Source organism: Neodiprion pinetum, chromosome 6 (assembly GCF_021155775.2).
Source record: "Neodiprion pinetum isolate iyNeoPine1 chromosome 6, iyNeoPine1.2, whole genome shotgun sequence".
Classification (NCBI taxonomy): domain Eukaryota; kingdom Metazoa; phylum Arthropoda; class Insecta; order Hymenoptera; family Diprionidae; genus Neodiprion; species Neodiprion pinetum.
The window spans coordinates 20,838,411-20,866,234 of record NC_060237.1 but is presented as its reverse complement, the minus strand read 5'-3'; the positions used below and the strand labels follow the sequence as shown (position 1 = coordinate 20,866,234).

Genomic DNA, 27,824 nt, shown 5'->3' with positions numbered 1-27,824 from the left:
TTGAACTCTTCCAAGTAGTTTACAATCCAGAGACACGTTCTGGTATTGTAAATTATGTTGCAGAGGGACATGATTTTGAAGACTGTTGCACAAAAGTTGACGATTTCAATCGATTCGTCCGTGATATTAATGGCATGGTACTGTCTAGTAGATATTCATTCAAACTTGCATTTTGTTAACAGTGCATTTAAAGTAGAGCAAATTGCAAATCGTGTTACAGGTGAAAAATGAGTATTTCTTGGTCGGAAAACTATGTCAGATGGAAGCGAAACTTGGGCTCAAGGCATACACTTATGATGTACGGGAATTAATTATTGGAGAGTTAATCAAACGTCACAGAAACTACAATATTGAAATATGCAATGAATTTGAAGCTTTAAAAGAACGGGCCTTGAGCACCCCGAAAAATACTAAAGATTTGCTAGCCTTAGGTAATTTGGATCCAATCACATATTTTGTATTTTTTGAATAAGAACGTAACTAACTGTACAGTATTCTAAATATGTACGATACTTGACTTGGTTTTACAGGTGAATACATGATATACGCAGCGACAACATTAATGGAATATCTTAAAGAAAGAATAACTGCGTCGTTGCACATGCTAGCAGCATTAATTGAAATGACTTCGCTTGCCCGAGATCATATAGAGTTGAACAATATTACAATTAATTGGTTGAAACGTGTAAAGCTAATATTTGAACAAAACAGTTCCATGTTCGAGCAGATGAAATTCGATGCAGAAGAAAAGTTACAAAAACGAGTCAGTCTTTTGAATACAGATGTCGACCTTATGTTTCCAAGGTTTGTTCTAACAAGAATTTATATGGAGTTGCGATAATAATTGGTGCTCGATCAAAGACAATCCTGATAATGATGAAAGTATTGACTAACAATTTTCAAATGCCTTGGGATGTTTTTGTATAAAATTTTACCAGAACTATATTTATTCTTTGACCAACTATCAGTGCTTATTGCAGATTGGTAATAATGGACGATATGGATGACGCGAGTCGTGTGCATGAATACATGGAAGATCTACGAAAACTTGTGCGGGGGTTGGATCGTATGGATGAGCAAGTTGAATGGATCAATAATGAGGAGCAACTCTTCCAATTTCCACGCACGTCGTATCCACGTGTTAAGGAGTTGAAAGACATAATACTTCCATACTATATGCTCATGTACCGGGCTCACCAATGGCAGCGAGACGTTGGTGTTTGGTTGGATGGTCCATTTGAATACCTCGACTCAAATGTAATAGAAAGCAAGACAACGGACTACTTTACGGATTTCACAAAAGTCAACAAAACTTATAAGACCAAGATCAAAATGCAAATTGCTATAAATTACCAATACAGGTGATAGTTTAAAAGCATCCCAATAAACTAAAAATTTGGCGTCATGGAATACGTCCACAAGCACGTGTTGAATGTTTGCATGTATTAAAAACTGAATATGTACTTGTTAACAGATTTGCAGGGTCGGCAGATGACCCTGATCCTATGCAACAGCCAGCACCTAATAAACTCTGTTACCAATTACTGGAGGATGTCAAATGGTTTAAGGTTTCAAATATAATAGTTTATAAAATTTAGCTGCTGTTTTCCTGCCTTCGTATGCAAAAATTCTCGATGAATCCTCATCTAAATAGTATCACTAAATTTCTCGAAACTTGATCATTTCATGACAGTGATTCAATTTTACTAAATCTCTTACCCCTTGCTTATCAAATTGTTGTTTAAAACTTACTTAAATTTTAAACAGAGTTATGTTCCTCTTGCGTCGTGCTTCTGTAATCCTACATTGCGGCAACGGCATTGGAACGATATGTCAGAAATTGCAGGATTTGATTTAACCCCAAACGCTGGTACTTCCCTACGCAAGATGATTAATATGGACCTCTTAGGCGATCTCGCCAAGTATGTTAAATTCTAGAGTTGAGGCATGGTCATAAAAATTTCCCTAAGATGCCGTTGATTTTTTGTTTTCTTTATGGTTTTATCGTTGTCTTCATTTATGCTGTATTTGCATCATACCTGCATTGAATTTATCCATTCTATGCTAGATATGAAATAATAACCACAAGTGCAACCAAAGAGCTAGCATTGCAAGAGCTGCTTGCTAAAATGACACAGGATTGGGATGATGTCGTTTTTTCAATAATGCGATTTAAGGATTCTGGAGTTGATATTTTAACAGGACTCGATGACATTCAAGCTTTGCTTGAAGAACACATTGCAAAGACTCAGGCAATGCGAGGTTCTGCGTTTGCAAAGCCAATTGAAGCTGAAGTAAAAGTTTTTTATGATTCGATCCTCCGAATTCAAAAGACTATAGATGAATGGGCAAAGGTCTGTATCAGCAGTTTACTATCATACTAAACTACAAAAAAATTAGAAGTGAAATACGATATGTACGCAAATCAGTATCATTGAATTGCACAGAAACTGACTACACAAAAAAATATTGGACATCTGTAACATCAGTTGTTATTCTATCATGACGAATAGGTTCAAGTGCAGTGGATGTACCTACTGCCTATATTTTCAAGTAAGGATATAGTTGAACAGCTGCCAGAAGAAGGAATACTCTTTTCCGAAGTAGACGGAACGTTTCGGAGAGCTATGCTGAATGTGGCCAAGGAACCTCATGTCAGAGAAATGGCAGGCGCAGTGCGTGCTTTTAACTCATCACCGTAGCTTTAATAATTCTATTTTGAAACACTCTGAATACAAATTAATATCAACGTTACAAAGTAAGAGCAGTACTGCCCTAATAATAATGGTCTGTAAATTAAACCTTACTGTCGAAATTGTTTTGTTTTCAGTTTGGACTTTATGAAGCTATGAAAGAGGCAAATGAACAAATGGATAAAGTTAATGATGGTGTAACAAACTATCTTGAAAAGAAAAGGTTATTCTTTCCTAGATTCTTTTTTCTCTCAAACGATGATATGCTCGAAATTCTCTCAGAAACTAAGGATCCGTTACGTGTGCAACCCCATTTAAGAAAGTGTTTCGAAGGAATTGCCAAGCTAGGGTAACCTTTTGTTTAGCTGTTTTATTAAAATTCATGTTTGACGTATATGCAATCTGTATATGCAAGCTGCGAGTGAAATTAAGTCATTCAAATTAAATACAGTCGTTTGAAATTATATTACTGCAGTGATATGGTTGCCACAACTCTGGAATTCGGGTAAAAACTGTATCACGTCAACTCTACCTTTATATTAACAGCTTTAATTCAGAAATGGAGATATATTCGCTGATTAGTGACGACAAGGAAGAAATAAAAGTTCAAGAGATCATCTCTACATCCGCTGCCAGAGGGTGTGTGGAGAGATGGCTTATTCAAGTGAGTTCCACTTGAATGCTTTTTGTAATTAGCTTCTTAGAATGAACGATCCAATAATTAGTACTTCATTTATGTGGTAATGTTTTCAATAGCATACATAGTTTTTATTCAAAAACTAGTGTCAGTTTTAAGGAATCACATAGGTTGAGGAACAAATGGTGACATCAATACGGCATGAAGTATTTATGAGTATCTTGGACTATGAAGTGAATGATCGAGTTTACTGGGTACGAGTCTGGCCAGGAATGGTAGTTCTCTGCGTCTCTCAGATATATTGGAGTATGGAAGTACAAAACTGTTTAATGACTCATCGAGTGTCATCAATGGAATCTCTTTATGAGAAGTTGAAAGTACAGATTATTGACATGGTAAACTTGGTGAAGGGTAAGATTGTATATTGATATTAGAAAGTAAAAATCAGGTTTAAAAATAAGAAGCTACTATCTATTTGTAGCGAATAGGTCAAATAAAACTACAAATCGTTCTTAACATCTACTGATGAAAAATTTTTATCACAGGACAATTGTCTAAGCAAAATCGAACGACTTTATCAGCATTAATCACAATCGACGTCCATGCGCAAGACGTTGTTAAACAACTTATCGAAAAAAAAATTGTATTAGAAATGGACTTTGAATGGCTTGCACAGCTAAGATATTACTGGGAAGATAATGTACAAGTGAGAATCATAAATGCGACAGTAAGATATGCCTACGAGTATCTTGGTAACTGCCCTCGTCTGGTTATTACACCACTTACTGACAGGTATATCACAATCATGTTGAAACTGCGCTTATGCAAGTAACTTAAATGATTTGATGAAATTTATCGATTTTATATATCACCACTTTCCCAGGTGTTATCGCACATTAATCGGAGCATATGCTTTGCATCTGAATGGTGCACCAGAAGGTCCTGCTGGAACAGGAAAAACTGAAACAACGAAAGACCTAGGACGAGCCATTGCCGTGCAATGTGTGGTATTCAATTGCTCCGATGGTTTGGATTACAAGAATATGGGAAAATTTTTCAAGGGGTTATCATCCTGTGGAGCATGGGCATGCTTTGATGAGTTCAATAGAATTGAGCTAGAAGTATTGTCTGTGGTAGCGCAACAGATTTTATGCATCGTTCAAGCAGTACGTGCCAAATCAGAAAAGTTCATTTTTGAAGGGACTGAGTTAAGACTGAATCCATCAGTCTATGTTTGCATCACTATGAACCCCGGTTATGCCGGACGGTCTGAACTTCCTGACAATTTGAAAGTTTTATTCAGAACAGTGGCTATGATGGTACCAGATTATGCCATGATTGGTGAAATTTCACTCTATTCAAGTGGCTTTAGTACAGCGAGAGTACTATCTGTAAAGATTGTAACAACTTACAAACTTTGCTCTGAGCAGTTGTCATCCCAGTCACATTACGACTATGGTATGCGAGCTGTGAAAACAGTTCTGACAGCAGCACAGAATATCAAATTGAAGTTCCCTAACGAAGACGAAATGGTACTTTTATTACGGTCGATTATAGACGTAAATTTGCCAAAGTTTCTGGCACACGATGTACCACTGTTTCAAGGTATAATCATGGATTTATTCCCAGGAATTATGTTGCCAACACCAAATTACGAAGTATTTTTAAATGCTGTAACAGAAATCTGTGAGAAAATGAATTTACAACCAGTTGATCCGTTCCTATTGAAAATCATTCAGACATATGAAATGATGATAGTGCGGCATGGTTTCATGCTTGTTGGTGATCCTTTTGGTGGTAAAACCTCTGCCTTACATTGTTTAGCCGACACACTAACATTAATGCACGAACGGGGGGATGAAAATGGTCTTCCAACACAGTACAGGACAATGAATCCGAAATCCATAACTATGGGTCAGTTATACGGCCAATTTGATCCAGTTTCATCAGAATGGACTGACGGAGTTTGTGCCGTTGCATTTCGCCAATTCGTTGCCGAAGATTCTCCAGACAGAAAATGGTTGATCTTTGATGGTCCGGTAGACGCGGTTTGGATTGAAAATTTGAACACTGTCTTAGATGACAACAAGAAACTATGCCTCACATCAGGAGAAGTAATGCAAATGACTTCTACAATGTCAATGATTTTTGAAGTGATGGATTTACTACAAGCATCACCTGCAACTGTATCTCGATGCGGAATGATCTACATTGAACCTCATGTTATGGGCTGGCGACCATTTCTTAAATCTTGGATGAATAAGATAAATATAAACTGGGGTCAAGGCAACGAGGGAATTCTAAATGCCTTGTTTGATTGGCTTACTGACCCATGTTTAGATTTTATTAGAAAAAAGTGTAAACTTGCAACGAATGCAGGACAAATTAATCAATTGGTTTCAACGATAACTTTATTTGAAATGTACATGAATGACGCTGTGGAAGCCAATCCAACGGATTATTCTACGTACATTGTTCCATGGCTACAAGCTACTATGATGCAGTCAATGGTATGGGGTGCTGGAGGTGCCTTAGATTATGATTCACGATGCAAGTTCAATGATTTTTATACATCATTCTGGGACCGGTCTAACTTAGATTATCCGTTACCGGAAGCAGTGGGTGATCTGCTTATTTCAATTCCTGGTGAAGGATTAATACACGACAACTATTATACATACAAAGGAAAAGGTGCCTGGAAATACTTTGGTGATATGGCAAAAAGTGCTAAAATATTGGAAACACAGAGCATTGGTCAAATGGTCGTGCCAACAATTGACACAGTCAAATATCAAATGTTATTTCTTCGGCATATTAAACATCGCAAAAGATTTCTAGTCTATGGAGAGACAGGTACTGGTAAAAGTTTTTACATTCAAGATTTGCTGATGAATAAGTTGGACGAAGATTCCTTTTTGCCCAACTTCATAACTTTTACTCCAAAAACGACTGCAAACCAAACTCAGGAACTTGTGATATCAAAATTATTTAAAAAACGAAAAGGCCACTATGGACCTATGGGTGGAGCGTATTGTATTGTATTTGTCGATGATGTCAACATGCCTACCAAGGAAATTTATGGGGCGCAACCAGCCATTGAACTATTGAGACAGTTTTTTGATCATGAACATTGGTACGATTTGAAAGAGCCTGAAAAAATCCAAGTGTTCGATACAATGTTCCTCGCAGCTATGGCTCCACCTGGCGGCAGCCGACAAGATATATACCACAGGTTCTTAAGACACTTCAATTTATACACCATCAGTATGTTTTCAAGAGAAAGCGTTTTCAGAATATTTTCGAATGTAGCACTGGTTGGATTGAAGAGGAATGGTTTTGCATCTGATGTTGTGGTAATAGTAACGCTACTAGTCAATGCTACAATGGAGATTTTTGAAGCTGCTAGTGCCAGTCTCAGGCCAACCCCAGCAAAATCGCACTACTTATTTAATTTGAGGGACTTCTCTAGAGTAATAACAGGATGTGCTCTGATAAAAAAAGAATCAGTTGAATCCAAGGTCACGTTTGTAAGAATTTGGGTGCATGAGATTTTAAGAGTCTTCGGAGACAGACTGATCGACAAGACCGATAATAACTGGTTGTTTGAAAAAATCAAGGAGGTAGTCCCCAGTATTCTGAGGGAGTCCTTTGATAATGTATTCGGTCACTTACCTAAATTTAATGATGAACTGACAGAGGAAAGTCTACATGATTTAATATTTGGAAATTTTATGGACCTTGACGCTACACCAGATGATAAGCGATATGAAGAAATTCCATCTATAGAAGAGTACAAGAATGTCGCTCTTCTTTGTCTAGAAGAATACAATACTACACACAAAAGCAAAATAGATATTGTGCTGTTCCGCTATGCTTTGGAACATTTGGCACGTATTTGTCGCATATTGGCCATACCTTGCGGAAGTTTGTTGATGGTCGGTGTTGGTGGTTCAGGAAGACAATCTTTGACTAGACTTGCCTCTGGAATTGGAGGTCATGGATTATTTCAACCAGAAATTGGGGTTGCTTATGGCATGAATGAGTGGCGTGAAGATATAAAAAAGGTTCTCAAAAATTCTGGTGGTACTGGCAAAGATTTAGTCTTTCTATTCACTGAAAATCAAATCAAAGAAGAAGGATTCCTAGGAGACATTGATGGTTTATTGAACTCTGGTGAGGTGCCTAATTTATTTACAATAGAAGAAAAACAAGAAATTATTGAAATGACTCGATTAGCTGCTCAGGGTGGAAATAGAAATTTGGATGTCAGTGTTTTATCAGTATTGGCATACTTCGTAAACCGCTGCAAAGAAAAACTGCACATCATGCTATGTTTTAGTCCAATTGGCGATGCGTTTAGAATTAGATTACGTTTATATCCAAGCTTAGTAAACTGTTGTACCATTGACTGGTTTGAAATGTGGCCAGAAGATGCACTTGAACAAGTGGCAGCACGCTACATGACATACGTTGATGTCGATGAACGAATAAAAGTTGATTCTGTTGTGGCTTGCAAATACTTTCATAAGTGTGCAAAGGAAAATAGTACGCAGTTTTATTCAGCTTGCGGAAGGAAAACTTACATAACGTCTGCAGCATTTTTGGATCTAATCCAGTCATTTGCTGATCTTATGACACAAAAACAAGCAGAAATATCTCTTGCAAGAGATCGTTATCTGGGCGGCTTGGATAAATTAGATTTTGCTGCCTCTCAAGTTACAAAAATGGGGACTACTCTGCTGGCGTTGAAGCCACAGTTAGAAGCATCTGCTAAATTAACTGCGAAAACAATGCAGCAAATTGAAAGTGAAAACGTGACCGTTGAACACGCCACCATGCTGGTGAAAAAAGATGAAGATGCAGCAAATATTCAAGCAGAAATTGCTGGTGCTTTGAAAAAGGAATGTGAAGCTGATCTAGCAGAAGCTCTTCCCATACTTGCAGAAGCCACGGGTATAATCAATAAAACAATTTACAATTTTTGCATTAAATTTAACAATAAGTACAGTATGAGCTATTTTCCATTACATCAAGCTTACACCAATTACGGTATTTTTTTTTTTTTTCATTCAAAGTATCAAGTTCTTTGTGCCATGAAATTATTCTAAAGATTATTGTCCACTTTTAACTCAACTTCGTACTAAACTATCTACAGCTGCTTTGAATACCATCAAGCCAAATGATATAACAATAGTAAAAACAATGAAAAATCCTCCTGAAGTAATCAAGTTGGTACTTGCTGCCGTTTGCGTCATGATGGCCATCACCCCAGATAGAATAAATGATCCAGTGACTCATAGAATGATCTCAGACTACTGGGGACCAAGTAAGCGACTGCTTGGAGACATGAATTTTTTAGCCAGGCTAAAGGACTATGACAGAGACAACATTCCTGTATCCATAATGCAGGCAAGACCTAGGATCTAGAAGCTATTACGTTATCATTATGTTAGAGACATGAGTATAAAACCAATACTTTGTCACAGGTGATCAAAAAGTCATATATGGCGGATAAGAATTTTGAACCAAAGAAAGTAGCAAAGGCATCATCAGCTGCCGAGGGACTTTGCAAATGGGTACGAGCTATGGTTTTATATGATGAGGTAGCAAAAGTCGTTGCGCCTAAGAAAGCGAAATTAGCAATAGCTGAAAAAGAGTACAATGAAACCATGGAGTTCTTAAAAGGAAGACGACAGATGTTAGCAGAACTCGATGCAAAACTGGCACTTTTGAATGAAAATCTACAACGAACACTAGCTATGAAAATTGATCTAGAAAATCAGGTCGACTATCGTGAATTCCTCATAGAGAACATAACCATACACCTTCCAAAGATATAACATAACACATACATTGAGAAAACATGCAGAATAATTCAGATGAAAATGTTTCTAGGTAACGGATTGCACAAATAAGCTGATCAGATCAGAAAAGCTTCTCAGTGGCTTGGGGGGAGAGAAAGGTCGTTGGATAGAATGTGCAGCAAATTTACAAAAGGCTTATGATAGCTTAGCTGGCGACATATTAATATCTTGTGGAATGATCGCTTACTTAGGCCCATTTACAACGTCCTACAGAGTGGAAAATTTAGAGAAATGGCGTAGCTATGTCAAGAGTTTAGATATTCCCACTTCAGATATGTATACCTTTGTTGGAGTCTTGGGCTCGGAGATTAAAATCAACTCATGGAATATCCATGGTCTTCCAAGGGATTCTTTTTCGACCGAGAACGCAATTATCATGGATAATTCCAAAAGATGGAGTTTATTTATCGATCCACAGAGTCAAGCAAACAAGTGGATTAGAGCTATGGAAAAGTCGAATCAATTGGAAATAATAAAATTATCGGATCTAACTTACATGAACGTGCTTGAAAGATGCATTGAAACTGGTGAGATTTTGTGCCCCCAATCCATCTTGGTGATCCTACAGTCAAATTCAAATCTTTGAGGAACTATTATTTTGGATACCGTTAATGCAGGGAAATTATTTTTAGGTAAACCAGTTTTACTAGAAAATGTTGGCGAAGAATTATCAACTCCGTTGGATCCTATTCTTATGAAAAGCATCTACAAGTTTTCTGGCGTTTGGTATATTACGCTTGGTGAAAAGTCGGTCGAATATGACTTGAAATTTAGGTAATAGTTCATGGCACGCTTGTAAACTTTAGTACAATCAAACGAATAGTGAAATAGACTTGATTGACGACGTTGCTATATTAAATATTACATTGATCTGGTTACTGAATCAGTCAGTAAATATACCCATACATCTCAAGAGTTCACTTCAACATATCAAAATATGTTAAATGATCTAGTATCAATGTTTTATAAGCTTCATTCTTCAGATTTTACATAACAACGAAGTTGAGAAATCCCCATTATTTGCCAGAAGTATTTAACAAAGTGACATTGATTAACTTCGCGTTAACGATTGAAGGATTGGAGGATCAGCTGTTGGGTATTGTAGTTGCTAAAGAAAGAGCTGATCTCCAGAAAAAAAAGGAATATTTGATTGTTGAAAGTGCGGCTAATAAAAAAGCCTTGCAACAAGTAGAAGAGAATATTTTGAAAACATTGTCATCATCAGGTGCCAATATCTTAGAAGACGAGGAGGCTATAGAGATATTAGATTCGTCAAAAATTTTATCAGTAGATATAATGAAAAAACAAAAAGCATCCAAGGAGACGGAAGCTAAGATTGAAGTCTTCCGTCAAAGTTACAGACCAATAGCTAAGCACAGCTCAGCGCTATATTATACAGTAACCGATTTGCCCAGTGTTGATCCAATGTATCAATACTCGCTTGCTTGGTTCATAAATCTATATATAATGTCCATAGAAACTGCAAGTAAAAGCAAAGTCCTAGAGAAAAGGTTAATGTTTTTACGAGAAACATTCACTTATAATCTCTATCAAAATGTGTGCCGTTCTTTATTTGAAAAGGATAAGGTAAATTCAAACTTCTGCGTGTTTGTAATAATAGCATAAAATTTTGAGCGATGCGAAAATAATCAATCATACTTCGAATCTATTTGATAAATAGATTCTGTACTCGTTTGTGTTATATTCGACTATTATGGTGGCAACAAATGAAATTGACAAAGAAGAATTGAGCTTTTTCTTATCTGGCGGAATAGGACTTGCCAATACCATTAAGAATCCAGCAGCAAACTGGTTGATAGATAAGTCTTGGGATGAAATATGCAGAGCTAATGACAATTTGCCATCATTTGAAGGATTTATGAATGACTTTCGTACTCATCTAACATCTTGGCAAAAGTTTTACGACTTGATGAATCCTCAGAATGCTCAAATACCACAGCCATGGGAAAGTAAACTCACAGCATTCCAAAAATTGATCGTGATGCGAATGATCAGACCAGATAAAGTGACTGCCAAGGTATAGTTTCAACAAGTATTGAAAGGACTGAAACCCACTAGTATTGTACACATTTTTACACCGTCGAAATTTTCATTTCAGATAACACAATTTGTTGATACAGGAATGGGCACTAAATTTGTAACGCCACCGCCATTTGATATAGCCAAATCATATAGTGATTCAAATTCACTGATACCATTGATCTTTGTTCTATCTGCTGGTTCTGATCCCATGGGATCTCTTTCCAAGTTTGCAGAAAATATGAATTATGCTTCTCGATTCAGTTCGATATCCTTAGGTCAGGGTCAAGGACCGATAGCGCAGCGCATTATAGAACAAGGTCAAAACGAAGGCATGTGGGTTTGTTTGCAAAATTGCCATCTAGCTGTTTCTTGGATGCCTCAACTGGAAAAGATTTGCGAGAACTTTGATACAACAAATACGTCGATCAATTTCCGTCTCTGGTTAACTAGCTACCCTTCTGATAAGTTTCCTATAACAGTCTTACAAAATGGTGTGAAAATGACCAATGAACCTCCAAGTGGACTACAGCAGAATCTCATGAGGTACTATCCTTAGTAGTTGCTTATCTTTCAAAAATGTTTTTATCAGGCTTCTGGCATGCATAAATACATCACTTATATTAAAGAATCTGAAATCGAATGATAATGAAATGAATAATTTTTCATATTAAATCCTGCACTTTCAATTTCATTATTAGATCTTACTTATCGGAGCCTGTTAAAGATCCAGAGTTCTTTGGAGGTTGCCCTGGGAAGGAAAAGGAATTCACGAAACTGTTGTATGGCCTATGTTTCTTCCATGCTGTTGTTCAAGAGAGAAGGAAGTTTGGCGCACAAGGATGGAATATTAAATATGGTTCGTAATACTGGAACGGAGTATGTAGAAGATTATTTTGGCAAAAAATTATGAACTGCAATTGTAAGTTCAGTTTTATTAATTTTTTTCCAATGTTGTATATTGCAGGTTTTAATGAGTCAGATTTCCAAATATCAGTACAACAGTTGCAAATTTTTATAAACGAGTATGACGAGGTCCCATTCAAAGCTATCATATATTTGACCGGTGAATGTAATTATGGTGGAAGGGTAACGGATGATCGAGATAGAAGATGCTTGAATACTATTTTGGATGACTTTTATAATCCAAGAGTGATAACAGATCCGAATTATACGTTTGCAAATATTGGACCGGAATACGCATTACCACGAAAGTAAGCTCATCATGAAAACTATGCACCACGATTACGAAAATGCAGGGATAAAATTTTTAACATTTCACTTTCCAGAGTCGATTACCGAGATTATGTGAAACAGATCGAAGAAATTCCACCTATTTCACCACCCGAGGTATTTGGTTTGCATATGAATGCCGGGATTACCCGAGATCTTGAAGTGTCGAAAGATTTCTTCACTGCGTTGATACAAATCCAAGGAACTGTATCAGTTGGCGACACAGCTAAACAAGATGAAATGATTTTGTTTATAAAAAAAGACATTTACGATCGTTTACCTGAATTATTTGACATTGAGGAAGCTCAAAAGAAATATCCAGTATCTTACTACGAGTCTATGAATACCGTTTTAATACAAGAAATGGAAAGATATAACAAACTGCTCAAAGAGATTCGTGTCTCATTGACCATGTTAGAAAAAGCAGTGAACGGGATGATAGTTATGACACCAGAGCTCGAGGTAAAATTTTTTTTTCCTAATCAATTTATGCTCCTAATTAGAAAAAAATTGAGAATGATGTGATAAAGAAGTTATTTGATGCATTTATATGTATCGTTTACTTTGACAGGTGGTCTCTAGACAAATTTTAATAGGTAAAGTTCCTACATGTTGGGAAAAAGCTAGCGCATACCCCAGCCTTAAGCCTCTATCTAGTTTTGTAAATGATTTTTTGGAAAGAATACAATTTTTTCAACAATGGTTGGACAATGGAAAACCAGCTGCTTTTTGGATATCTGGCTTTTCGTTTGCACATGGATTTTTAACCGGGGCGAGTCAAAACTATGCCAGAAAGCATAAAGTCTCTATTGACAGGATTGAGTTTGATTTTGAGGTACAACTTCGCAATTTATTGCAATCCTTTGGTCTTTGACAGAGTATATTCTTGATAATGGAATTTTGTAAATTCTGTTTTAGGTATTACCATTTTACGAAGCAAAATCTGCACCAAGCGACGGAGTTTACGTATATGGAATGTTCTTAGCCGGAGCAAGATGGGATATTCAAAAAATGATCCTGGCAGAAAGTTTTCCAAAAGTTCTCTTCAATGCGCTTCCTCTTGTTTGGTTCAAGCCAGGCGAAGCTTCAAAACGAGTAACAGGGTCTCGGTATTTGTGTCCCCTGTATATAACTTCAGCACGTTTCGGAGTGCTCAGAACAACCGGCCATTCTACCAACTACGTACTATCTATTCTATTGAATACTAAGGAACCTGTTAGTCATTGGATCAAAAGAGGACTTGCCTTGCTTTGCCAGCTTGACGATTGAAGCACCTCTGATTGCTGTGATAAAATGAGAAAATGGAAACTATCTACTGGATACTTTTGTGCTTCAGAACAGTGTAGTCTCAGCAAAATAGAAACGTATCAAGTCTCACGAATGCTGTACACTGAGTTTTTTTGTCAACTTAAGTGTACAAAAAGTTGAAGATTTTATACATGGATTTCCGTTTGTTATAACAACCTCAGTTTTTTTTTTATCCATAAATACGTAGAAGAACGAAAAAATCTGCAGAATCATTTTTTTTAGTGTAAAATCGACGACGTGTAACGTAAATCTTATTATCATTTCGTCATATGGTACGAATAGTGAACAATTACAGTATATGATGCAACTTCAGGCGAGTGCAAAATTCGAATTTAAAGGAGCGCAAATGATAGTTTGCCATCTTACCGACGTGTATCCATACCATGGTGGAAGGGTAATCCCATACTTACCATTTGCTCAAATAGTAATCTCAGTGACCATCACGTTGCGTTAGTATCGCATTTATCGAGGTACGCGAGATGCGCTCTGCGTTCGATGTCTGAAAAAATATGTGAATAACGAAGTATCCCGATGATCCCTAAGCGCGGGATATCGCGCGTCCATGTCCTAAGATAATGTAAAATGACTATCATATTTATTTAGGATCTGTACGATTGTGTAATAGTGATTTGGTGCGGTCAAAGTGTCCAACAGGGTACCCCTACGCCATTTTGTGATCCCTTACGAAGACGTAAACATCACACTTTCTAATCGTATTTATGGCACCACACAATCCGCTCTGAAATCCTTACAGGCCAGCTTGATCTACGCCGTATATTACTTTCCTTCACTTACCAAAGATCGAAAGTAAATTCTAGTAACCTGTTTGCTGCATGCTCTGCATTTCGCGCCAAATTGGTGGTTGCACCTGGTGCATCTGCCCGCTTAGAAAACAGCTGTCTTGTACTCGACTTGTTATCACTTAACTGTCATTTTTTTCTACTCAAAGACACCTGACGCCTCTACAAAGTCTCATTCCCCTAAAATCGTAAGAAACGTAGTCGAATCGAATAAAAACAAACTGTTTTTTTTATTAGGTTTCCTACATCATCCTCATATTTAAACGGTTTGTTTTATTATGTTCACTTCTAATTTGCGTGGTTTCACTATATGCGTTCAATATGTATTCGGTATTTTGATGTACGCAACTTAGGACCAGCTTCGCACTTCTCCCAGCCACGTTGTAACGTACTTGCACAATTTCATCGCTTTGAGCGAAATCTCTATATCTACTTTAGTCTCTATGTCGTTGAAAACGAGTAAACTTCTATTCGTGCTAAATAATCTCATTTTTTTCTTGATCACAAGGCTCCTGTCATGATCCGTGCGAAATGAACAACGTTTAAAACTATGCACGCGATTTTCTACCACCTTATTCAGCGTTACGAAATCGGGAATTATTTATCTTAACAAAAATCTGATTTACAGTATCTGTACCTTGAACTCTTGGACATAACCTAATACTTGCCAAAAGAATCACCTGAGATGTATATGACAAAGTTGATGAGTAGATTGCTAGTGATTGTTTTACTTGTTGAAACATTGATTGATTAACAAATTGTTACGTTTAATCGTGAATAAATAACTTTTATACATCGTTGAAAAGGAACTGGAAGTCGCAAGAGATGCTCACTCTTCATACCTGATTACTATAATAACATAATATCAGATAATGTCCGGGGATTCGGGGTGGAGCGCGGTCATCCACCGTCCCTCAGAACTGGAATTACAAAATTGGAATTGGGATGAGAATGACGGAGATCAAGAGCGAGAACTCCCATCTACTGTAGATATGGATGCCATCAAAGGTGGGGGGAGCTGGGATCCTCCCAATGGTACTAATGGTAATTAAACTGGAAATAATATTGGACACACATTCGAACCGCAAATGGAACGATACAACGGTTCATTTACCCTTTACCAAGTTATACGAGTTGCAAATATTTCATCCTGGTTTGCTTCGTTTACACAGGCACAGATTCCGTCGATTCTGAAGATGATTCGGAATCAGAAGAGGAGAGTTCCGCTGGTTCAGATGGCAGCTGTTCTTTCTCGGATTCAAATTCCGATTCAGAGGAAGAGAGCACGGCCGAAGAAGAAGAAGACGAAGGTGAAGATAGTGGATCCGATTCTGACTGCACTTCAGAAAGGAGTGAGCAGACGTTTTCCATTCGGGAGACAAACTTTGAGCAGGTATGACTGGCCTGTGAAAGTACTGGGGTGAATCTTTTTATTGACAAAATTGAAATATATGTAAAACTTTTCGATGCACAATTGTAAATCATTGATGCTACTTACATTGTTTTTGGACTGTAATCATACAATTAAACAGCAAAAATTTGTTTCCTTTAGATTATATCACTTATTTATGATTTCTTCCAATGACCAACAAGGCTTGGATAATTATAATACAATTTTTGCAATTGAAAAAGTTTTATCTATACTTTTCTGAATTTATATTTGAAACGTGCAACTGTGCATTATGATCATATAGTTATTTTAAACGTATAGATTAGTGGTTTGGAAATACAAACACTCTTATTGGCCAGTACTGAAATGACAAGTGCAGTTATAAATGAAGATACATATAGCACGTTTCAAAGATATATTGTTTTCTTAAATTTGAAACTTGTAAGAATCTTATTTTTAAGCACTCAATTGCTGAAACTTTCTGTAGACTTGAGAAAAAAAATCTAAGTTAAAGACTATTCCTCGTTGAACTTTCCTTTTACAAATGAACTTCTTGGGGTACACGTCAATGTCCACCTTAATCGATGTTTCTTGATCCAACGTAACTTTGACAAAGCTGAAACAATTGATGTATTAACTATGAAAAGTAACAATGTTAAAAAAAATATTGGATGTTCTAAAATACGCGAGTTTATAGATTGATAAATACTTGTAACAATTGTAGTGAGTTAAGCGTATGGTCTAGTTGAAGCGATCCTAATATCAAATTTATCATTATTTTTAATTAATCTTTGCTGTTACCGTTTGCACGTACAGCTTACTACTATCAAACGTGATGACCACCGGGAGGACTCATTGACTATTCTGGTAAATTGTTTTTTCGAAATTGTTAAGATAAAACTTTTTTTTACTTATAACCAACAAGATTAAATGATGTTAAATATTTACCATTTCGATAATACTCTGCTTATTAAAAAATTTCTTGCCCAAAATAAGAAATCATTGCCATAATCCGATAATTACCCTGCTGTACTTGATTTCATCTAAATGAGGACTATTGTCTATTTAATTTAAAGATTAAGGTTTTACTGTCATTGCTGATTATTACTTACCCATCATTGGGACTGAAAACAATGGGCCGGTAATTCTGCATGATATGTTTTAGATTTACGAGGTTCAAGTTTGTAATGTTGATGTAATAAATATATACCGAGGAAATGTAGCCATTGCAAATATTGGAAGTTGACCATATGACTACGAAAATGACTGTAAAGTTTATTATTTGAGTGGTGATTCACGTTTTTCACATCTTTTTTTATTTTAATTTCAATAATTGATGTAGTTCGATGTTATCTTCATACTATGTTGTGTTGATGTTGTGAACTTCTACCTCATTCTTGGAATTGGGATATTAATCGGAAGTATAAATCTTCAGATTCAAACTCTTGTTCAAGCCTTTATTATCTATGTATAGTGAATTTTGTAAATTAATATTATTCATCAATCATCAGCTTCTATTTGTGTCCATGTATATTACGTATATGCATCTGTATATATCTCGAAAATTGTCATCCAATTATGATATATTGCATTACAATTTGTCAAAGCAAAATACATGTCAGTTATCAAGAATCATTTCGATACATATAGGTTTCTTTTAGCTGCCACTTAGTAATCATCATTTGTTGTAGAAACAACCTGTATTTTGATTTTTTTTCTTCTCATCACTTTTCCAACTGAAACTCATCCATGCTTTGTCAGAAGAATTAAATTAGTTGAGTTACATCTTTCTTCAGGGAGCATTAAAGCTGAAAATTGCATTGAAGGCTTCTAAAAAAGAAGATGTGGATAAACCAAAATGTGAAAAACCTCGACGACCTGCCTCCAGACGACCCAAGGTTTCTAGTCGCAGTACTAAAGTAAGTTGCTGTAGTGAAGAATGACTCATTCATACTTAATCTTCAGTATTACCATCATATATGGTGATTCTCTTGAATACGATACTGATAATTAAGTGCGCAGTGTGCAGTCTGTTGTGTAAACTAAATACTTTTATGCATGTGTAAAAATTTATTCCTTGGTTTCTTTTTATTTTTTATTTTAACCATTATCATACATGAAAAATGTATTCCTGAGACCACTCACTTAGCTGCGCATAAATTACTCATTGAATGAGGTGTACACCTGCTTAAACTAACCACATGCTCCACTGTAAAAAAATCAATAGGGTTCATGATTCATACTAACTTGATTTTTCATCAGAAGCATAAGGTGTGAGCAAGAAATTTCCATGAAGAAAAAATAACAATCATTGCTGTATTATTATACCATACTCTATCATTTTCATCGAGAATTCATACATACATTATTATTGTCTTTCTGATGCAAATAATTCTGAAATATGTTGAGATTTAAAATTTTTGAAGATTTTTAGCTGTGATATGTGCAAATGACAATAAAAACGGTACAGAATTTTTCGAAAAGACAGAGCCAGCTGTTATATAAAGTTTTTTTGTGTTTAATATTGTATGCTTTATTTTACTAATGTCAGTAATTGATACAGAATCTGTTGTCTTACCAAAATGAGGTTGAAATTATTAATGTTAAAGTAAGGAACCTTTCAATGAAAAGTTACTATTTTCCAACTTCAGAATAAGTTTGAAGAAGTAGAGTTTGTAAAATACGAGTATGCTAATGCTATACTACAGTTTACTTACATTCAGACAATCCTAAATTATCGAAATACCGGTTTTTCATAAAAATGCGTTATCAAAATGACATTACGATTCTATTTCCAAAAAGTTTAACACGTTTTACTGCTAACTCTGTCTGCCAGCTTCAGCTTCATGGAAATTCAACATAGCGATAACCCTGAGAAATAGGATGCTTATATACGTGCATTGGAAGTTAGAATAAATTTCGGAATCAACTAAATGTGCGAATTTTTTAAGTTTTGCAAATAAAACGTTTGAACTTGCATGTTATTTCCGGAACATAGAACCAAAATGCATCTTACTTAAAGTGACTAAGGTGATTATACTATTAATCACCATAAATAGGTATCAGAGTGCAGCAGTGATGAATCCGAGACAGCTAATGCACGTCCAGTACCCCAGCAGCAGCAGCCGCTCCAAGAAATAAATCAGGAAGATTTGGCTGCCATTTTACCTGACCAAGAACATGAAGATGCTCCATTTGATGGCTTCGAAGATTCCGAGAGTGGACGTTTGGTTTCTAAGGCAATTGAAAGAATGTCTCTTGGAGCAGATTCTGATACCAGTGAAAATACTGACCAGAATCCCGTTCCTGTTTACAGTTCTACGTTGCTGCAACAGTTCGTTGAAAAAACGGCCATGCTTTCAGAGCCTAGGAAAAGGCGAAGCAAGCCTTTGAAGAAATCAAATGAACCTGAGTACGCATCCGTATCTAATGTTTCCCCTGACTCAGGGATTCAGTCGGTTAATAACAGTCCCTTGCACTTAGGTGTGAGTCCTATTAGTCCACCACTACCATCTCAATCACCGGTTCAAGTAGCTCAATCAAAACCAGCTGTCAATGTTGATAGAATTTTGTATCCACCTAAAAGGAAACCTGGAAGACCCGCGAAAAGCATTTCTACCCAACCTAGAGGACCGGGTAGGCCAAAATTAAAGCCTGAAATTATTGAAAAAATTGAAAAAATTGAACGAAATGAAAGTCCCGGAATAAAAAAAGCGAAGGAAATTGTTACAAATGAAAAGCGAATGAAAGGCAGCAGCACTCAGGGTAATAGTAAGATGTCTGAAGAAAATAAAGATGAATCTGTTGGTAAAATGAAAAAATCCAAAAATAAAAGGCATTGTCAAGATAAAAAATGCACGTCTCTCAAGACCACACAAGATAGAATTTCTTCAAAGTCTGAAAAATTACATTCTCCCCAGGATAAGTGCCTAAATAAACCCAACAAACAAGCTAAAAATCTTCCACAGTGCGATGGGAATACCTGCAAGAATGTCAGGCAGGAAAGATCTACTGGCTCATCAAAAACCACGTCACCATCACGACAGAAGTGTTCATCAAGGCAGAATCAGACTGAAGATAAATTGAATCATAGTCAAAAAGTTTCAAAGGAGAACAGGGCTGATGCATCACCTGCATCAAGAAAGCAAGGCACTGGTAAAAAACTAATGACGTCAGCTCCAAGAAGAGTTTTGAAAGAAAACAAAAACAGTAAAAAGTCTGCTGTTAATTCAACTTCATCTGGAGTAGGTCATTCTGTAGAGATGGGCTTGCTCATGGATGCCAAAATGAAATGTGAAAATCCAGAAAACGATTCAAAACAGACGTTTAAAAACCCGCTTCAGAATCACCGCCGTAAACATCATCACAAACATAAAAGACGATATTTGGTGCCACCAAAAACCCCAGTGCGTATTGATCCGTGCGTTATTCAAGAATTGGAGAAATTAATTGAGGAGTTTTCGAAATGTTGCAGCTTGGGACGAACAACCACAAATTCCATGCATTCTGAGTTACCACAGATTTTTCGTGTGAAGAAAATTACTAAAAAAAGAAAAGGTGGTGATGTTAGTTTAAATGATGAACAAAAGTTGAAAAGACGTCTGAAGAAAGAGAAGGTCTCATCAGGTGCTGAATCAAAAAATAGCACAAGCACCAATTCAAATTCAAATTCGAACGAACAAAGGTTGCCATTAAAAAAACGACACTACCATGTATCAAGCCCACACAGTTCTCAAAGTTCTAATGCCAGTTGCACCGAAATTAGTAACGTTGAAACAAATTCAACCGAAAGTCATATCGAAGAAGCCATAGAAGCTACTATAACAAGATACAGCAGCAGTCCTTCATTGAATAAAGCCTCTATTCCGGTAACTCCTAAAAAGAGGCACAGAGATGTCGAAAACGTACCACTGGAAAAGCTAGAAAATGAATCGTTTGGCCCGGCAGATGACAAACCCTTAAATTTACCAGAAATTCAACCTAGACGAAAAAAAAAAATTCTAAGAGATCTTCGCGTCACTGTTACCAAATTGGATACAACAGATAATTATACACCCAATGAAAAACAGGAGAAAATGGAAAAAAACTCGGGTGAAAAAACTGTAAAACAACAATCTGATAAACTAAATAAAAATGAAAAACTGCAGTCAGACAAATTAGGAAAAGTTGATAAACCTCAGTCTGAAAAAACCGAAAAGAATCAGTTGGATAACAAGAACGAAAGATTTCAATTGAAAAGTATTTCTAATGGAAGTGGGTTTGTATCAAAAAACACGTCAGAAACATTGGACAATGATAATTTGAGCTTGGATAACAAAATCACAACTAGAAAGGAATTCAGTTTGAACGTTCCAAACCCAGTCAATCCATTGGCTGCCTTAATTTTAACAAAAAGAAAAATTCGTCGAAGAAAGGCTATAAATAGAACTGGGTTTCCAACTTTGAAGAAAAAGAAGAAAAAACTACCACTGTCAGCTAACGGTATTATATTACAGAATACATCTTCCATTACTCAAGCATCGAAATTTAAAATTGCAAGGGAAGATTTCAAATCTTCCAAAATGGAAGATGGCGACTCAATCTTGAAGCAGGCAGAAGCCCAAGATGTACTTCCAATTCTTGATCACCTAAAGATGCAAGATGTAGACAGTGAGAAACCTGATGACACTGAAATCGATATTATCGATTCCGAAGATTCTGCCTCTCTGCAAGACCACCCCTTGAGTAAAAATTGTTCTGAAAAAGTGTACAAAGGTTTAACTGGACAACTCCGAGTGCGGAAGGATTTAGTTGAATGTGATGGTAGTAAGCCTTGTGATAAATTGTGCCCGATTAAGTATGAGAAAGTACAAGATTCTAGAATTTATGATGAGAATGCAACTTTAGAAGAATCTCTTGAGAGGTATAATCAAAGTCAAAGAGTGGCAGAATTGAGTGAAGAAAATTTGAGAAAATTGGAACGTGCTAATTCGCAAGACACAGTAAAACTGGAAATCTCAGGTAATCTCAACAATAATCACAGTCACAAAAGGAGAAGAGGTTCTGTAAGCCCTTGTAACTTGACAATAAGAAATTTGAAAAGACTACGGAATGCTGGGTATGATACTGAAAGTGACGCAATGCCAAGCAGTGATGTAGCCAGTGACGATCATGAACTTGGAAAGCATCTAGGATCGTCACACAGCCGAAAGAAACAGCCCAGGTGGAAGAAAAGATATCTTCAAGCTGGGCTTTTCTCAGATTATTTCAAAGAAGATGAACCCAGAAAAGTTCTCAGTTCTGACAACAATTCTGGCAAGAACAAAATGGTTTATGACCCTGCAGAACATCCCCATGGATTGTTACCACCGCCATATCATTGTGGAAAATTCTTACGTCAGAGAAAAATACCATTTCAATTGCCTTACGACTTGTGGTGGCTTCACACACATTCAAGATTGCCTGGTAGAGATTTAGTACCATCATGGAATTACAGGTGAGGTTGAGAAAAATTTTGAAGATCAAGTCAAATAAAATTGTACCTAATAAATCCCGAAGTAGTAAAAAAAGTTACATAGCTTGCTCGCCAACATTGAAACTTAGAGAGTTTGCTTTTATCTGTTAAAATGTTAATTAGATGATATTATTTTATACAGAAAAATCAGAACAAATATTTACTACGATGTTAAGCCAACAACGTTATATGAAGCTCAGGCTTGCGAGTGTAAAGCTGAAACTGGTTGTGGAGAAGATTGTATAAACCGCATGGTCTTCAGCGAATGTTCACCACAGCTCTGTCCTTGCGCCGAAAAATGCAGGAATCAAAAAATTCAAAGACATGAATGGGCGCCAGGTTTACAAAGGTTTATGACCGAAGATAAAGGATGGGGAGTCAAAACCCAAGAGCATATTAGATCTGGTGAATTCATTCTTGAGTACGTCGGCGAAGTTGTTTCTGAAAGAGAATTCAAATCCAGAATGGCAACAAGGTACATTGTTATAGTGCTATTTGTAAATAAGTATAATTTGTATGCAATCCTAATGAAATACCTGCTTTTATTTCAGTCTACTGCTGAATAGTTGTATTGTTGAGAATTATCTTCTTTAGCAGTCTTAAAACTCATTGTTACAATCAATCAGTAGAGTTTATGTTTCAACACACTTATTCCGCAGATATGCTAATGACACACATCATTATTGCCTGCATCTTGACGGAGGGCTAGTTATTGATGGGCATCGAATGGGAGGGGATGGTCGCTTTGTTAATCACTCTTGCGAACCAAACTGTGAAATGCAAAAGTGGAGCGTACATGGATTACCAAGAATGGCACTATTTGCATCAAGGGATATAAAATCAGGAGAGGAACTGACCTACGATTATAATTTTGCACTATTTAACCCATCTGAAGGTCAACAATGCAGATGCGGAAGCAACGCTTGTAGAGGCGTGATTGGTAAGTAAAATCGCTTACAGATGAGAGGTTCTGATATCAAACTTCTATACTTTTCATACTCTTGAATTCAAATTTAATTTTACTCTAGGAGGAAAAAGTCAAAGAGTTGTCAGGCCAGTGATCTTGTCTACTTCCCAATCTCAATCAGAGAACAGCGAGAGACGGTCTGTAGGACGACCTCGAAAGAATGTTAGAAAATCGAACATCGTTCATTCGTCAAATTCAAAAGGAATTTGTAAATCCCGGAAATTGGGTGATCCAAGTGTCATACCTACCCCGCTAGTAAAACCCATGTCGCATCAACAAAGATGTTTCGCTCAACAGCATCATTGCTTTCTGCTTAGAAACTTGGAGAAGGTTAGAAGATTAAAATCTGTTTTGAATCACCCTCAAGCTCAAACAGGAAAAGTCAAAGTAAACGTAGCTCAGAATGTTAAAGAAAAAGGTAACGGAGATGCAAAGACACAATCCGATGCATTTTTTTCGCAACTTACTGCGTTGACTAATACAAATCCTAGAACAGTAAGAACTCGACGTCTCGCTCAAGCACAGGATGATCCAGAAGTAAATAAGACTGCTAAACTGGCCAAGGTACTTATAATATTTCGGCAAGCAAGAATTTCTTCAAGTTTATTCAGAATGCATATTAGTGTTGCCTTTCATGATGCTGTGCTATTTTATTATACTTTAATTTACCTAATTTTCACACTTTTCGAGACAATAAATTTGAAAAGTATCCCTATTACCTATAAATGTATCTTTTCTGTGTTATTTTAGGTTCTTAAAGACTTGTACACGTTGGTGGCAACTGCTAAAGATGAAACAGACCAACTACTATGTGCCCCATTCATTAATTCACCACCAAAACGGAAATTACCGGAGTATTATGAGAAGATATCAGATCCAATAGACCTTAGTACGATAGATCAATGCATAGGCACTGGTCACTATAAGACAGCAGAACAGTTTGATCAGGATATGATCAGGCTCTTTGACAATAACGTCAAATTCTTTGGACGAACCTCCGAAGTTGGCATAGCTGCAGCTAGATTAAGAAAGTTATACCTGGGTAGTAAGTTAGAATTTGTTGATGCTATAACTGATGCAATGGGCGTACCACCATCTCAAGGTTTTTTGCCACCTAGAGGCTCGACTGCTGGGGAAGAAGATGTGATACGTTGCATTTGCGGATTGCACAGGTATGTTTGTTAATGCTGTGTTAAAATTGAAATTGAAGATATTAGTTTAGAAACATGTCTTTTGTTTGAATGTTTATTCGTGCACTGGTTCTAATAACGATTATAAATATACTCGTAGGGACGAAGGAGTGATGATTCAGTGTGAACGTTGTCTAGTGTGGCAGCACTGTGATTGCGTTAAGGCAGATACCAGTATTGAATCTTATTTATGTGAGAGATGTCAGCCTCGGCCTGTTGATTTAGAAATTCCTTTAGAAGCTGAAGAAGAAGAAGAGGGCAAGAGGCATTACGTAACACTCTTGAGGGGTGACTTACAGCTGCGTCAGGGTGACACTGTATATGTACTGAGAGATACTCCTGAGAAACACACATACAAAACGATACAAAAGCCGGACTACGAACAGATGGATATTTTCAGAATTGAGAGGCTGTGGAAGAATAGCCAGTCAGTACATTTTTAATACAAAAAAATCACTCACAGTAATATTCTGACTGTTTTTAACTCACTTTAACATTTCGAATGCACAGGGGTGAGCGATACGTCTTTGGTCATCACTATCTAAGACCTCATGAGACATATCACGAGCCAACACGTAAATTTTATGAAAATGAAGTGGTATGTGCACCTCTTTATGAAGCAGTACCTTGCGAATTAGTTGCTGGACGTTGCTGGGTTCTTGATCCTCACACTTATTGCAAAGGTAATTGCATAATGCACTGTGCTATTTCATTCCTTATGTGACTGGCGTGTAAATATTTATGCACTAATAGTTTATGTAACAGTCGTAAGATTGCTCAAGTTTGTTGGACAATTCTTATACAGTTTGAGGATTGCAAAAAGTCTTCGTTTCTTTTCCGTATGAAATGTTTCTGTGTTGATACAGGCCGCCCGGTTGGTTCTACAGCAGAACATACTTATGTATGTGAATACCGGGTAGATCGAGCTGCTAGATTATTCACAAAGGTCGCACGTGCCAGGCATCAAGTGTGCACAAAACCATATGCCTTTGAAACCTTTAGTCAGCGGATGAAATACTATCGAACGTATTTGGTATGCATACATTTGTGTTTAATTTTACTGTGAAATATAACTTTTACAATTAAATCATGTTCGTCAATACATATCTCGTATATTACTGATGCAAAAAAATTTACTACTTAGCCACACAGCCTGGAAGGCGTCTCGGCAAATTCAGGTCACAAAACGCACAAGGATAAAAAGAAAAATCATCACGATACTGAAACACACGTCAAAACAGATTTAAATGTCGAGATAATGAAATCGAGTAATAAGGATCAACACAAGGCATCTAATAGGAGAATAAGGCAACATTCGAACGATATGACACAAATTGCTATGCCGTCTATCAACTGCCGACAGGTAAGACGTGGTTTTGTTCTAAAGTTAAAGTATTTCTTGTCAGCAAAAAGGTCTATGAATTAGTATAGTATCTGTATGTTGCACGAAATCATCAGTTTGTTCGAAAATGAAAGAATTTTCGTACCTAATCAGTATTTGTATTTATAATAATAGCGTGGCGAACAAAGAAAACGGTTGAACGGTATTTTGGTTGGCCTGCTGCAAAGAATGCCAAATAAAAAGGATCCCCTAGATTTGTCGTTCCTATTGGAACGAAATAGACGAAATCGTAAACGACCAGGTGGACTTAACCCGTGACATTGGTTGATAACCCAATGATAATGTCACATTATTACAGGTAGTTGGTAGAGTATCGTTTTTGCATTACAGCCAACCCCGCGTTTAATGGGCGTACATATTTGCCGATTTCGTATATTATTATCTAGAATACATTTTTTAAGATTGACAACATTTCACAAAATTTGTCCACGTGCTGTTGTAAGATTTCAGGAAGGAAAAACGAGAGTAAAAGAAAAATCCAGCTTTTGCTAGTTATAGAAATGAATGATTATTTAAATACTTTGGAAGAAGAAACTTTTGAAAAGAACTTGATTTCGAAGTCAGAGATCAATGAAATGCTATTTATTGATTAATGTTGAATTAAATTGCAGGTTTGGCTGTTAAGATGTTTCTTCTTAATTTATTAATTATCAATATTGTACAGAATTGTTTATAAATTATTTTTATTATTATACAATTCGATATTGTTAAGAACATAGTTAATTACTTGTACAAATTATCGAATACGTGTGAGAGAAAAAGAATGAATGAAGCTTGTTGCACAAATTAATAATTATATTTTTCATAACCCCGGTGTTAGAGAAGACTATTGTATAATATAATATTATATCGAAGATAGGTACATTATTGACTATATTGTATTTAAATTATTATTCACATTATCATCATAACCCAAAATGATCGACGAATTTGATTAAAATTGAACTGTATATACATCTACGATTGCATATTTATTACGTTATATTTAATATTCTTATTAATAGTTTTTATTTTATATTATATTCATATCTTAGGCTAACATATTTTTTATGTATAAACTTTTGAAGTAAGTTATATGAAATGTAAATTTATTTTATTTTTACTTTCTTCCCTAAGGCCTGTAACAGAATTTTAAGGGGTAAGCATAACCTTCGAAAAACGAGTCTATTTTCCATATTTCTTTTTCACTCAGGTATTCGGGTGCCAAGATTGAACTTTTGCACACAGTTAATACGTAGTATTGAAATGTCTCGTTTTTGTTTTTTTTTTCCTATTGCAAAAAGTTCATAAAGAACATATTTATTGTTATATAAACAATGCGCTGTAGATGCCGCACGACTCGTTTACGGACATGATTACGGCAATTAGAGTCATCTAAAATGAAAAATGGAAAACTCTACTTTTGGTACAATGATGAAGCTGCAAAACCTTCGGTTACTTTTTTAAATCGAATTTCATTGGACCCGTATTCTTTTTCCGTTCCATGATCCGCGTTTCCAAGACATGCTGTGATCTTAGGCTGTAAATACGTCTGATTCGCAATCGAATTCAAAGCAAGTCAAGCCTACAATTAACACTATATGTCACTATCGTCGAATACGTGTTTTTTTATGAATCAGATTAGGGTGCCTAGGGGTCAAAATTATTTCATTCCGTTATTGTTTTACGAAAAATGATGGTATCCTCTAATAATACGTGAAGAGTGGCCGATTCCTACTTTGTTGACCAACATGTAGATGGCAACATATCTTGTTATCTATTTTACCGGTAGTGATTCGAACTGGGTGAGTTTTTTGTGACTACCACT

At 36.3% G+C, this 27,824-nt stretch overlaps 2 protein-coding genes across 7 annotated transcripts; both read left to right on the top strand.

Moving 5' to 3' along the window:
* The first annotated feature begins 253 nt into the window (after positions 1–253).
* Positions 254–13,914, top strand: Dhc62B (Dynein heavy chain at 62B). Its single transcript, XM_046633244.2, has 24 exons — positions 254–431; positions 531–804; positions 981–1,361; positions 1,475–1,568; positions 1,768–1,922; positions 2,069–2,354; positions 2,514–2,675; positions 2,831–3,042; positions 3,240–3,357; positions 3,501–3,741; positions 3,876–4,122; positions 4,214–8,283; positions 8,486–8,739; positions 8,817–9,113; positions 9,226–9,721; positions 9,827–9,968; positions 10,178–10,781; positions 10,876–11,232; positions 11,314–11,780; positions 11,936–12,093; positions 12,202–12,448; positions 12,524–12,929; positions 13,039–13,302; positions 13,386–13,914. The coding sequence occupies exons 1-24, from the start codon at positions 260–262 to the stop codon at positions 13,734–13,736; spliced, it is 10,455 nt and encodes a 3,484-aa protein (XP_046489200.1). The 5' UTR covers positions 254–259; the 3' UTR covers positions 13,737–13,914.
* Positions 13,915–14,233: 319 nt separating this feature from the next.
* Positions 14,234–27,087, top strand: ash1 (histone-lysine N-methyltransferase ash1). Of its 6 annotated transcripts, none has more exons than XM_046633250.2 (15): positions 14,234–14,352; positions 15,382–15,619; positions 15,748–15,968; positions 16,782–16,832; positions 17,762–17,884; positions 19,025–22,440; positions 22,601–22,933; positions 23,118–23,398; positions 23,487–23,989; positions 24,176–24,597; positions 24,716–25,042; positions 25,126–25,298; positions 25,482–25,648; positions 25,760–25,978; positions 26,132–27,087. In XM_046633250.2, exons 2-15 carry the CDS (start codon positions 15,448–15,450, stop codon positions 26,273–26,275), a joined length of 6,552 nt encoding a protein of 2,183 aa, XP_046489206.1. In that variant the 5' UTR covers positions 14,234–14,352; positions 15,382–15,447; the 3' UTR covers positions 26,276–27,087. The 6 variants fall into 6 exon arrangements, with proteins under 6 accessions (XP_046489206.1, XP_068993631.1, XP_046489205.1 ...); XM_069137530.1 differs by having other exon boundaries at positions 14,234–14,466; positions 15,445–15,619; XM_046633249.2 differs by having other exon boundaries at positions 14,234–14,466.
* Positions 27,088–27,824: the final 737 nt, after the last annotated feature.

Excerpts from the sequence above, each read along its gene's own strand:
- Dhc62B (XM_046633244.2), top strand. The coding sequence starts at position 260 with ATGGAAGCGAAACTTGGGCTCAAGGCATACACTTATGATGTACGGGAA. Across the intron at positions 1,362-1,474 it reads GCTATAAATTACCAATACAG|ATTTGCAGGGTCGGCAGATG; the intron begins GTGATAGTTTAA and ends ACTTGTTAACAG. Across the intron at positions 8,284-8,485 it reads CATACTTGCAGAAGCCACGG|CTGCTTTGAATACCATCAAG; the intron begins GTATAATCAATA and ends AACTATCTACAG.
- ash1 (XM_046633250.2), top strand. The coding sequence starts at position 15,448 with ATGTCCGGGGATTCGGGGTGGAGCGCGGTCATCCACCGTCCCTCAGAA. Across the intron at positions 15,620-15,747 it reads TCCTCCCAATGGTACTAATG|GCACAGATTCCGTCGATTCT; the intron begins GTAATTAAACTG and ends TCGTTTACACAG. Across the intron at positions 25,649-25,759 it reads AATACTATCGAACGTATTTG|CCACACAGCCTGGAAGGCGT; the intron begins GTATGCATACAT and ends TTTACTACTTAG.